The sequence below is a fragment of the Falco naumanni genome, chromosome 4, assembly GCF_017639655.2.
Source record: "Falco naumanni isolate bFalNau1 chromosome 4, bFalNau1.pat, whole genome shotgun sequence".
NCBI lineage: Eukaryota > Metazoa > Chordata > Aves > Falconiformes > Falconidae > Falco > Falco naumanni.
The window spans coordinates 102,083,420-102,096,893 of NC_054057.1; the positions used below are offsets into that span (position 1 = coordinate 102,083,420).

The 13,474-nt window shown below is 39.4% G+C and overlaps 1 protein-coding gene across 1 annotated transcript in view; it reads left to right on the forward strand.

Annotated features, from left to right (window-relative positions):
• EEFSEC (eukaryotic elongation factor, selenocysteine-tRNA specific) overlaps nucleotides 1–13,474 on the forward strand; it is a 128,729-nt gene that overhangs the window by 85,098 nt on the left and 30,157 nt on the right. Inside the window, exon 6 of the mRNA XM_040591697.1 lies at nucleotides 2,046–2,202. Within this exon, the coding sequence (XP_040447631.1) occupies nucleotides 2,046–2,202 (157 nt within the window). The remainder of the gene's footprint in view (nucleotides 1–2,045; nucleotides 2,203–13,474) is intronic.

Below are 13,474 nucleotides of genomic sequence, written 5' to 3' on the forward strand. Positions count from 1 at the left end.
TCTGTGTTTTTTCTGACAGTCTTCTGGGGAGGCTCTAAACTGAACCCTGCTAGCCTAGTATGATTACTCACCCTGTAATTCCATTTCTAATTAAGTTAAAGATAACTTTGAAGTGCTCTTGGAAAAATAAAATATGTTTGTGTTGTCTTTAAAGTTGTCTTCCTGTGCTATTTTGGGGGGATAACTACAAAAATAACAGATATATGGAAGATCCTCACTGGAGTCTAAGATACCATCTGTATTTCAAACACAGGAGTAAGAAGCATGTAGCCAGTGGTGGAGGAGAGGGGTGTTTGGTTTTGACATTCTTGTTTTAGGCATAAAAGATTTATAGGAAGAAGTAATATTTTCATTTCACCAGCTAATGCAACTGTAAAAATGAAGAAGGTTTTGAGAATGAACAGATTCTTTTTCTGCTGGTCTTCTATTTCAGACCTGAGGAATGGCAAGTGTGCCTGAAAGCTTATCTTCCCCTCTACCGCCACCCATTATCAGTGGCTCTAGTAAAAGACATCATTCAGTTTGAAAATTCAAGTTAGAGGTTACCAAGCAGTGATGCCACCGTTAGTAGTTCACAAGCTATTTTGAAGCAGGGCTTGGTGTGGGGGTGGGAGAGGACAGACACACCAAAAAAACCCCAGAACTCTGACCTTTTGGGAAAAGATGCCTGATGCTCAGGCAGCAAATGTTGTTGGGACATCGGAATACTTCTGCCTACAGCCTCGACTCTGCACCCAGCTGGGAGTGGAGCTGCCTGTGCTGTTGTCATCTCCCTGTGAAAGAAGGAAGAAGGGCTGTAGAAGGGTGAGATGCTGCCGGTGCTCTCTAATATCGCACAGCACTTTCAAGGCAGTTTATAGCTGAGCAAGTAAACCCCATTTAAAATAAAACAAAATTTAAATTTGTGGTGCTAGGTTTACTGCCATACTGAGATTGGCATTAAAATAGAGGCATGCGTGTGTAACAACATACCAAACAAAATGCTGGGGATTTGAGTCTATGTATGCAATAGTGTTTATGGAGGAGGCTTCAGGGAAGGAGAATAGCTTAATAGAACAGAAATACTTTGAGTTATCATTTAAACTGAATAAAGGGGCATATTCAAAACTGGTTGTAAGTCTTTACCACTCTAAGTCACTTTGGTCTTTGAAACCCTTAGGTTTACTTAAAAATTGCTTCTAAGATACCAAGAGCAGCCACAACTTTTGCCACACACACCCCCACCCTTTAAAAAAATTAAGTAATATCCCTTATTTCTTCTGATAAATAAATGTTCTTGCTGTGGCTGCAAAGTAGAGTAACTCCAGGTGTTAGGTATATGAGGATATTCACACCTACAGGATTAGGCTCGCTTGACTGCACCTTATACTTTGTAATGCCTAAGGGAGGGTTGTTTATCTTGCCTTACCTGCTAACCTTGCTGCCTCTTGTTCCTGATAGCATAATTAAGAATTCAACTTGGAATGGTTCTTCCCACTGGGTTACAAACCTTGAAATTAAAATTGGATACAATGGTCATAAGGCTTTTAGTTTGACAAATCAATGTGTATGTGAAGGTAAGTATTTAAAAGGTTCTATTTAGAAATTCTGAGCAATTCTGTCATTTCTTTGGAAGTGTAGCTGTTGGAGTGCAGGTCTGGGGCTAAGAGACAGAATGTGATAATGTACTTAGCTGTAGGATAAGTAATGGACTAAACTTTGCGAGCATAGGTACTTAAGTGACTTTCATGGAAAGGCTTTAAAGCAGAAACCAGATTTTAATTAACTGATCTTTACAGCGTGTTCTAATGCAGGTTATGTTCTTCCTGTCTTATAAGAAAGGAGGTGAAAGCAGAAGTGTGTTAATTCACAAAGTCTTCTATGGCTTTAGACACAAATTGTCTTAAACTCAGCAGTTTAGATGAGTTATGTAGAGTTTTGTTCATTTGGGGGTAAATGCTTTTCCAAGGACAGGGTGATAGGTCACCAAACTTTGTGTATCTCATAGGTACAATTTTTCTTGTCACTTTAGATTGTAGACTTATGAAGCCCTATTTCTTTTGCAGGTGATGGATGATTACAGTGTGATTGGTCGTTCGTTGTTTAAAAAGGAAACCAACATCCAGATTTTTGTGGGTCTAAAAGTCAAACTATCTACAGGAGAAGATGGAATAATAGATGGTGGTTTTGGACAAAGTGGCAAATTTAAAATCAGAATTCCAGGTAGGTGCATATCAGCTAACAGGTACGAACCAATGTCAACTGTAGAGAATCCTTCCATACTGCAAGTCTGAATGTTACCAGTAGTCTCCTGAAGTTTTGAAATCTGCTCATAACCAGTTGGACCACTGGTTATTTGGTGGATTGTACCTCTTCTAATTAAATGATGGTGGCTTACATTGTGATACTGAATGACCTGAAGCCACATCTCCTGTGTCAATAAACTCAGGTCTCAAAAGGATTTCTTGTTAAGTGTCAGTAATGTATGAATCGTGCTCTGCTCAGAAAGATTTGTGGAAATCTCTCTTTTCTTAATATACATATGATTTGCACCAGAGCCCTTCTGAACAAATAAAGGAAAGAAAATCTGCAATCATTTTTACCTGTAGCTACTTATTAAATTTAGTATAGTGGATGCAAGTTCCTTAAATTGGCTCTGTTCTACATGTTATTACCTAGCTTGCCTTCAAGCAAAAACTGCTTGATAAATGAGTTTTTTTGAGATCTTGAGGGTTTTTTATTGCTTGTGTCTCCTGGTTTTATGATACTATATATTACTGTATATTTCATCCTTAGTGAATTACAGCAAGGATTTATGCCTCCTTAGGTTAGAGCATGGGGAATGATGGGTGCTAGAATTTATAAGTGTCACTGCTGGGTTTTTTTCCTCCTCCTTTTAAGATAGGAAAGTTGTTCTTAGCCCTTTCAAAAGGCAATAATAGATCCTGCATTTAACTCAGATTTTGGGATAAGATTTTAGTGATACTAGGAGTACTTTTGTATTTCTGTAGTGTCTTCAGCCCATTTGTCATGAGTTAATCCTCCGCCCTTTTTAAGGAGATGAGTGAGATTACTTCTGTTGTACAAGTGAAGAAAGCATGATGTTCTATGACAGCAAACAATCACATAGTGACTGATCTACAGAGAAAACTGAAGTCTGAGTTCTTGCTGAGGATGGACTGTTTTCCATTTAACTTAAGGCTTGATGCAACTGCACTAATTTTGACCCTCAGCAAATTTCCTTTCTTCTTCCTGTCACAAGATAAGAATTCCTGACTAGACAAAAAAACCTTCTGTATTCTGTCCTAGCAGTAATTCCAGTTTTGTCACCAAATGCTAGATTTTGCAGATAGGTCTGAGAGCCTAATTAGCAACACAGGGCATACATGGAGAAAGAAGTCGCACCAGATAAATGTATGTTTTGCATTTTCTAGTATAAAAAAGAATTTGTGTTCACTGAGATAGGTACTTTTAGGTAAGTGGTGAAATGATGTGTAAATAACCTTAGTGCTGAGAAGAGTTTAAGTTGAAAATCAAGGTAACTTGCTTAAAAATGTAGTGTTAGTAGCTTTTCTCTCCCAGAGGCAAAAATGTGAAAGAACAACAGGAGGATGGCATCTACATTTCCATTCCTATGTTTTGGGTGGAGGGAATGATTCTTCATTGGACAGGGAAAAGCCTGATAAGGAGTCTTTTTTTACCATTGTGGATGCAGGCAGGAGCTATAATGGCAAAGCAACAGTCACATTAAGAAAATCATACACAGATTCAGAAAATTGCTTTTTGCTCTGTATATGGAGTTAGTGGGAAGAAATGATACCTTTCACCAAGGTGTTCGTTTCTAATCTTGGTTACACTCTTCTGATGTTTAACAGCAGACCATGGAACAGAGGGCCCTTTATAGTTTGTTCTTTCAATGAGAAGAATACGTAGCAGAATACTAGAATGTAATATCTCTAAGGCGGGCAGAATAATACAACTCAGTTTGCTTTGCTTTAGACTGGGTCAAACTCGGGTACCCTTGTTGTCTCGAAAGAGGAGGCAATAAGCTAAACTAGCTCAAGATAAGTGTCAAACTGTGTAGCTAGCAGGGGAACGAACCTCAGAATTTGGAAGGACCTAAAATGCTGCATCTCCGAGAGTTGCAGAGATTTGTGTGTAGGGGGAGGGCTATTGCTGTGATGCTGTTTAAGTCAACTGCAGTTCACATTCCTTTGTTGGATCAGTGTTGCTTTTTTAATGTGTCTGCATCCTGTTTGTGGGGTTTTGCTTTTTTTTTTTTTAAAAAAAAAAGATACAACCAATCATACTACTTTCTCCCTTCCCCCCATTCTTCAGCCTTACCTCCTCTCATATAGTCTCTTACAAATTTATTTTGTGAAGAGCTCTTTTTAATTTTTCTGAAGTTATTTCCCTACGATTCCTTCACAAATCTAGCAGGGAGTGGGAGGAAAGGGAAGGAAACATACAAGTTGAAAGCTGCCTTGGACTGCCCCAGCCTGGCAGTCAGTCTGTCCTCTGGTATCTAAAACCAACCTTAACCTCTGGAATTGAACAGCTTGTTTGGATAGCTAACCTGATGGTAGCTGGGGCTGGTTTTTGAAAGAAACCTCTACGCAGCAATAAAAACCAGGTAGATGTATCAGAGGCTTGTATCCTGACCACTTCAAGTGATAGCAGACCATGGCACGGTGCAGAATGTTACATGGTCCTGCTGGTGCCAGCAGCTTCCAGCACCGTGCAAGCAAGTGTTGGGCTCCCCGAGTGTTGTTCCGTAGTCGCTTGGAAATGGCTTGTGTTTGCCTGTAGATCACAGCCAGGGAACATTGTCTTACGTTGTCTGTGGGCTGAAACTTGGCAAACCTCACAACTGGGAATGGTAGAACGTGGATCTGTTTCTTATTCTGGCGCTGCTTGTGTGCAGCACTAAGTCAGATACTTCTCTGCTCTTCTGCTCTGTGAAATGAGGATAATTACTATCCATTCTGGAAAAAAAAAAAATCTCCGATTTAGATTTATTCCAGGCTTGGAGCATTAATATTTCTTGAAAAGGCTTAATTATCTTTCCTTATAGTACAAAAAACACATCTAGAGTACAGCATGTGATTGGAAGTTACTCAGTCACTGAAAGATGTCAGCAGTTTGGAAGAAATTCAGGGAAGAGCAGCAAGAATGCTGGAGAGGCTGAAGGGATTGATTTATGAGGGAAAGAAGATGAAAAGAAATGCATGAAACTTGGCTAAATGATGTCTGAGTGGGAGATATGATTATCTGCAAGTATTTGAAGAACATAATGGAGAAGAATCCCTTAGGGTGGTCCAAGGAGGTAGAAATAAAGCTAATAACATGAAATAAAGCAAAGCGTACGTTGACTATTGAGAGATGTTATTTAGCAGAGGTTTCTTGCGCTGCCAGATCATCTTTGCAGAGGAAGATGATGTAGATCCATTTTGAGAATACTCATGTTTAGTTTGCCTGGATGTTTGCTAGTGCCTGTCAGGGTAAAACAGGCAGGCAGTAGGGTGATGGAAATAGAATGACAATATATTTTTCATCTCATTTCTCATTTTGTGTTCAGGCAGGCTTTTATTGCTTCAATGACAAAGTATCGCCTACTTTCTAGCCTGTTTGCAGCAGCATCTACTTTAAAAAAATGTCTTCACTGGCAGATCTGCTATTATGTAGGCCTGGGTTGTGGAGCTATTTGTGTTTTAACTGAGAAAAAAGTTTCAAGGCATGTTAATTGACGGGATGATGTTTCCAGACTGGTCGTATGATCAAATACATAAAAAGGAGGACATAATGTCTAAACTCACAAGAGAGTTTTGCTTAGTTTGACAGGCTGCTTAAAAAACAAACAGGATTTGAAAGGCGATTTAAACTACACTGCTTTGTAAGTTATGCTAGTGTGTGTGTCTGAGGGAGAGAGCTACTGATGAAGTGCTTCTTGCTGAGGTGGGTGATGTGTGGCTGCTGTTTTAGGTTGTAAATGGGAACACTGCATTGTATAGTAAAAGGTGAGTGAGTGAAAAGTATTGTTCACCTTTGAAATGATGAACAAGTTTGGGGAGGCAGGAACTCTATGTTTAAGTGTCTTATTCTAAAGAAGACAAGAGCTAACAATGATAGTCTTTGGAGTTGCACATAGGAATGTCATGCCAGTTGATAAGAAATTCAGAGGCAAGTTCAGTGAATAGTTTGAATAACTTAGTGCTAATTGTGGATTTTGTTTAACTGTCTCTCACCCAAGAGTTGACCTTGTAAAACTCTGCCTGGTTTGCAAAATCATGATCTGTTGATGTGTCTCATGACATCTTTTAAAAGATTGACTCTAGATATGCTGATTTCATTGGTTTTGACATGTTGCATTTATCTTATGCTTGATTATTGTAAAATGTAGTAACTTTTAAAATCTAATTGGAGCATATGTGATCTCTCAGGCATAGTTCACTTTCTGTCGCTTTACTGTCTTGTTGCTAGTGAAGTGTTCATCCTTTCTGAGGCACTGTGGTGTGTTTGACTGCAATTCTTTTCTTCTGCTTCTGACTCAGTCCAGCAGAAATTGCTGTGTGTGAATGAAAAGCTACCTTATTTCTTAATGTGAAAGCTGTGCATATCTAAACACTCATAACAGCTGAACTCATTTCTGAGTTGAGCAAACTTAAATGTAATAAAAGGCATGCTTTCCATAAGAAGAGATACAAGTTAGAATATTAGAATACAAGCTTCTTTTTACTTTGCTGTTCTTTTTACCTGTGCAGGATAGCGGTGGTTTTAAGCTTCTTGCAACAGGTGAAGGCAAACTTATTTCTGACCTTGTCTTTTGCTGCCAGTAACTCTTTCCCTTGCATTTATAAATGTTTATTGCGTATGAGAGCAAGTCTGTTTTCACTGTTTCCACTGCTTGTCGTGGTAGAGGGGTTGAATAAAAAAAACTCTGTTCTGAAGAATAGCACAGATAGCGATCCCTAATTCAGGGAATGCCTCTGGGATCCTACAGTGTTGGTGTAAGATGACATAAGGCGGTAAGAATTAACCGATGTGCCTTATTCTTGAGAATCCCTCCTGTTCTTATGTCTGAAATTAAGGGTAGAAATACTGAATATGTTTTTCCCTTAGTGTATTGTAGAGATGGTGTGTCTTTGGTGGTTTTATATTTTGCCATATACTTTTTTCATTGGATGGGATCCCATGCTGGCTTGCACAGTGGTTAATGACATAGTGGGAAAGCTTTGATGTTAAGAGCTGTAGGTGGATAGCACTGCTCTGCATAATTTCAATTCCAGTTAAAAATTACGGGTTTAAAAGTAGGATTCAAATCAGTTTATTTTTTAGCACTCTATTTAAGGATGTTGAATCAAGGTTAAATAGTATGAGGGAAATCAGTTTTGCAAAGATGGAAAAATGCAACAGTAAAATTATGTGTGTACCACGTTGTTTTCTATAACTTCCCTCTTCAGAAATACCTTAATTGTGTTCTTTTCTAATTTTTTTATTATTGTTATTCAAAAGGTGTCACTTCTTTCAGGTAGCTCTCAACACACCAGTGTAGCTGGTATTTGTGGAATATTGGTTACAGGGTTTTTTAAACAACTGTAGGAGACAAGCTTTAAATAGTTGATAGTAGATAAATGTCGTACTCCTGGCTTTGTAATTTGGAGGGCGGTCCTTACTGACATCAGGAATGGGGCAGGGTAAACCTTTTCATTGCACTGAGAATAATTAAACGTCCTGTCACTAAGCAGTGTACTTTTTTTTTGTGGGAGATCTTGACATTTGGAATTCTCGCTTGTGTTGTGTTAAAATAGGATAATCTTCTTCTCTTAGGCCAAATGAAATTTAGGCACATTTAATGTCCATGTTTGCCCAGCCTGGCTCCTCTTTTAATAAAAGAGAATAAAAAATTGTTGGCTCCGAGGGTCTGGTGGGTTGCCATCCCTGTCAATATCAGGTGAGGCTGAGCAGGATTTCAGTCAAGAGGAAAAACAAAAGCCCAAGGGCGAAGAAATCTGTGTAGCTGTATTTTATTTAAAAGCTGGAGATTAGCTCTGCTTGTTCTTTCACAGTCTCTCTTCCCCTACCCTCTAAAACAAACAAAACCTAAAACCCTTAAGGGGCACTTCAAGCATAAATCTCCTTCTCTCCTTTTTGTGAAAGCTGCCAATGTAGTATGGACAGAGGCTGGGAGAGGATTGTTGCCAGGGAAGCATCACTTCCCTGTACGATCCCCTCTTGAGCGGATTAAACTCTAGTGATGTGAAAGTCCTGGTGACCACATAGGAACTAGGAGTTTGTACTGCATTTATACAAAAAGGTTGGTTGATGGAATCAAGTGGTGACATCCTATAAGCCCATATTGACCTTTGGAGCTGAATATCCAGATTTATTGACCTTAGAGTGTTCTTTTTGTGGAATCGAAGTCAAGATTTGTGTGTGTTACTTCTGAATGAAAACAGAAGTCAAGGAAGTGTTAACTTATTAACTGGCTGTCAGCCTCATTCACGTTACTATCAGTAGATCCTGGTCTTGCCTGTAATGACAGAATTGCAGGACTAAGTCTCTAAACTCAGAGCTTTGAAGGGTGATGTGTTGGTTGTAGGATTGGTTTCAGAGGCAGACGGTCATTGCATGCTAGAGTAGATGCTGTGCCCAGGAGAGGTTAAGATGACTCTTTGAATTTCAAGTTGCTGTTAGAGTGTTGGTTCAGCAGGTTGCTGTTCTAGGATCAAGCAGACAAGGATTATGGAATTAGCAGGCATCAGGAGATGTAGCAGTGTTTGAGTGCTTCTGTGGAAGAAAAAGGTCCAGGTCCTGTGTAAGCCCTTTTGTTGGGTACAGTGTGGGCTACACAGTGGTCTTTCGGGTAATTGAAAAGAATGAGGTAGAGCCTTCTGCCACCCACCCCTTTTTCCCTTTTTATTTCTGTGCAAGAAGAGCTGCAGTAAAGTGTCATTAACTCAATGGAAGGACTATTGGTGATTCTACACCATATGATGTAATCTCAGTTTCTCTTCCCTACTCATCATGTACACTGATGACCATCACACTCCCCTCAAAGCTACGGCTATGGGTGGTCTTCAGGAAGAAGTCTATTGCTCTCTGATCAACGATTCAATGGTGGTAAAGAGCACTGTGTACTAAACCCTTTTCCCTACCCTGAATAGCAAGGCACTTTATACTTGCACGAGTGTAAGCTTAGCCTCAAAGTAAACCCAGCTTTAACTCTGGGCTTTGCTGGCTTTTGTGTTCCTGCTTAGGTTATTATTTCTGTTACCTCTACTCTGCAGAGCATGTTTTTATAAGCTTTTTGTTTGTATTTTGAAAGCAGTAAAGATGTAGGTGCTGCCTCAGTCTAAAGACAATTACTTTGAAAAGACGGGAGTCTTAACGTGACAAAGTTAAGCATTTAAAACTTAAGAATATATAAAAAAAAATCTTAATTAGCTCTCCGTTGTGAGATGTGTTCTGATACAATGGCCATTTGCATGACTGCATTCTCCCTGCTGACACATACAAGGGAAACATTCCAGGGTTTGGGTGATGCTTCATAACTGACCTGTTGTGCCATACTATTTTTTCTTCTCATAGAGTAATCAACTCCTTTATTTTTTATGCTTCATGGGAGTCCTGCTGTCAATATGCAAGCAATTATTTGTGCAATTTAAGGAAAAAAATCCTATTAAGAGAAATAATTCTAGCAGATGGGATTTGTTTGACCATAGCATGGGAATCTTTACTTCTACAGAACCCCTACTATGTGGGAAAGGGGAAAAAAAAAACCCAAACCAAACCAAAAACCCTCACCTGGTGATTGTATACATTTTCTTCTTTTAATATTGGCTTCCAACCTCCGTTGAGCCCCCTTTCACTTTGACTAGTTTCTGCCTATCTTTCTTAGTCTCTGAAGTCTTCTGCAGTAACATCTTATTCTGCCCTCAGATATTTCTGCCAGCAGTTTCAGGCTGCTGTAGGGGTGTGCATGGTAGAGGGGATTTGTTTCTGAGCTGTGGATGCTCTAGTGTTATATCGTGAGCTCTTGAAAGGAAGGGCTGAAGGGAAAATCCAATCTAACTCTTTGCTCGAGATTGCCCTCTGCACAGAGATGGAGGCTGCAAGAATTTAGCTGCCAAAACACGGTCTTTTCCGAATGCATGCTGTTTCCTTTTTTGCTTCAAAGAACAATTGCTGTACTAGTATCCTAAAGTTAAGTTTCAAATCCCTGTTGGAAAATAGAAAGATGCTATAGTTAGAATTTATTTATCTTAATTTGAGGATAAAATGTGGATCTGATAGTGTAGGGAGAGCTTGGGAGATGACTGTGGGTTTTTACAAGTATTTTGAAACTGAACAGTTGTTATTTCAGTTGCCAGTGACATTGGTAGTCAGCTGTCCAAAGTACTCACAATGGTAAGCCCCCAAAAGAATGATTTTTCTTTTATTTAAAAAAGAAAAAAATTATCTGTAGAGATTGTTTCTTTTCTTAGATAAACTCAGGTCATGTATGTAAGATTCTCCTAAGCCGCAAGAGCTAGATACATAAATTAAACAAACCGAGATTTGCACTCAGTTGCATGTTTTTAGGATCTGGGATTTCAAAAGAAGTGCACTTATCTTGAGATTTGTGGTAAAACTGAGAGCTGGTAGTGCTGCTGTGTATTATAACCTTACTTCTGTGTAGGGTCTCTTGTGGTCATAAGTCTTTGCAGTTAATCCAGGCTTTGTTATTTTGGGGGAATGTAGTTATTGTGGAAAGTTGCATTCCCTAGGAGAAAAAAACATCTTGTGTATTTAGGGCTGCTACTTTGCTGAATTGTGAATAATTACAGCAGCTACTTGGACCCTATTGTGCAGCCCACATCACTGGCAGGACATGTCTGTAACTGATGTAGCTGAGCAGGCTGCTGTGTTCTGGGATGGTATCTGTGATCGTTGCCACTAACCTATCTGGTGATCTCTTCAGAATTGTCCAGTACCTTTGGGCTTCGTACTGCTGTTGTATAAACCACACCTGTCAGGCTGTCCCGAGCCTTGCCGAACGTGCTTAGGAAATTCTCTGTTAAATGGGGTTACCTTTTTGAAGGGAAAAGGGGGTAAAAAAGAACCATGTGCGGTAGATGGTAAAATTAAATATTGAAGATGAGGAAATGAACAAGTTTTATTTCCCCTATAAAATTAATCCTGCCCTATTTTGCATATGTGGCAGTTGCAAAGTTCCATAAACAACCAATGCAGAATAGAACAGTAAAATTTTTGCTGCATTGTCATTTCAGGTATTTATCACTCTAAGTGGAGATGCCTTGCTGTAGTCACTACAGCCTGTTCCTTACAGACCAATTTCTGCATTTAATTTTGACTTCACTGGGTCTATGCTGTTAAAATTGTAAACAGTTTGGATTAGAATATGGCATGGAACGACATGATCGCTCTTACTTTCATCACATACTACAGAATTTTAGCATACTACACATCCTGCACACAAGAGCAGGATGCATGTGCTACCTTCTGTTTGGCTTTTTGTTGTCCTTTTTAGGTGTTTCATTTTGCAAATTCAATACACTCTTGCTGTAATTTCAAGTGTGAAAACATTTTTTTCTTTCTTGAAAAAGAATATAGCTAACAGTGTTTTTTATTATGTGTCTATACAGTTTGGCTGAGCAACCTTAGAGCACTGGAAAAAAGTAAATCCTGTAATACCTTATATCTCCTAGAGCAAACGGGAATATCCTTTTTTTTATTATTATTATTTCATTCTCATCCAGTTCAGCATAAGAAGCCTGATACTTTCCTCTACAGGCTTAGGATGTAGGATGCTTCAGTGTGTGCCTTGAAAGATGCTGAAAGCCCACGTACAGCCTCTTCTGAAGAGTAACAAAATATATGTATGTCTGGTAAAAATTTATATCTGTTCACTGCTGCTCAGTTAAATGTTGTCCTTCTGGGAAAGAAAGGCCCTTTTTCTTGCTAAGGGCTTACAGCTAAATGTGAGGGATTCAGAGGATCCCTGGGGATTCAGTTATGGGACTGAACTGCCAAGACATGGTACTTTTTAAAGTGATCATTGAGTGCTCCAGAAAACGTGCTGGGGACTTGCACGTTTTAGAATTGCTTCTTTAAATGTTTAAGGTGGAATTTTATTTTGAAGAGTTACTTGTTACGGTGAGACAACCCAAGTACGCTGTGCGCAGGTGGAGTGTGGGATTTCAGGGCAAACCTTTCACGAGGAACTGGCTCTGTCCTGCTTCCAGTGGGCAGCTTTCTCCCAAGAGCCTTCCTGCTTCTGTAGAGCATGGAAGCGGAAGCCATGAAATCTAACTTGTGTTCCCAGGTCTGTAGTTTATACAAGACCGAAGAAGGAATTATTTCCTTCACCTTTATTTCTACCTTTTTGTGTACAAAATTGGATGTTACCATCCTCGGGTGTTACAGTCCTCACTCAAGGCTCTGCAGTGTTTGGGTGAAAAAATACTTACGTTCCAAGCCTTTACGTAATTTAACTTTGATCTTACTAAGTGTCTCCAGAAGGGTAGCTCATGCATTCACATTGCCCTCTTGCAATGAAATTTCTTTCCCTTTCTGTAAACTGTTTGTACTTATTTACTTGATTTTGATCATTCATCCCATGGGCCTTTCACCTTCCCTTTCCACCAGTGTTTGTTCTGGTATCTTTTTGAAGTCTGAGTAAAAGCATACACCATGGGGGCTTCCTGGAGGCATGGAGCTTTGTGGTTTGCAAATTGTAGGCTATTTGAAGTATTGACTCACAACAGTGGCCAGTGCTTAGTGGCTGGGAACTGTTGTGTGACAAGGACGTTAACCTTGAGCGGCTTATCCATGTTTTGAGTTTGGGGAAAAAAAAATAGTTGTTCTTAATAGTGTGCATTGATTTCAAGGAAGTGTGTGTAAACCAGTCTTTGGTTTGTGTTTTCACAAAGGGATCTCAGTGTTAAATGAAGAATAGGAAATAACTGGAGCTTCAAAAGACCTGGGTTTTTTTGGTTGGTTGTTGGGTTTTTTTTCGGGGGGGGGCGGGAATGCTGTAACATGATTTTGTATATTATTAGACATAAACAACAAAGGCATTTCCTGCCTGCAACTACAGTATTATTGCATTAAGAAAAGCTGCAGAAAATACTTTGAAAGCACTTAATACCTGTAATAAAAATTATAGGTAGAGAAAACCATCATCCTGCTTAGAAAAGTCTGGTATCTGAGGTTGTAACTTCAGTCACAAGAATTTCATCTTGTCTACTTTCATGCTGTGGGCTTTGTCATAATAGTTTTTTTTTAAACCTCTGGGCGCTTAATTCCCCCCACCCCTTTCCCCCTTATCCTCCCCCCAACTATTCCAGATTAGGAAATGGAGACAATTTGGTAATTCAGGGAACCTGTTACAGTTACAATTTACCAGTTACAACTGATGAGCTACCTGGTTTCATTTTTCCCACGTCTTCTAATCTCCTTCTACTCTCTCTTCCCTACCCAGTCCTCTCTCTGG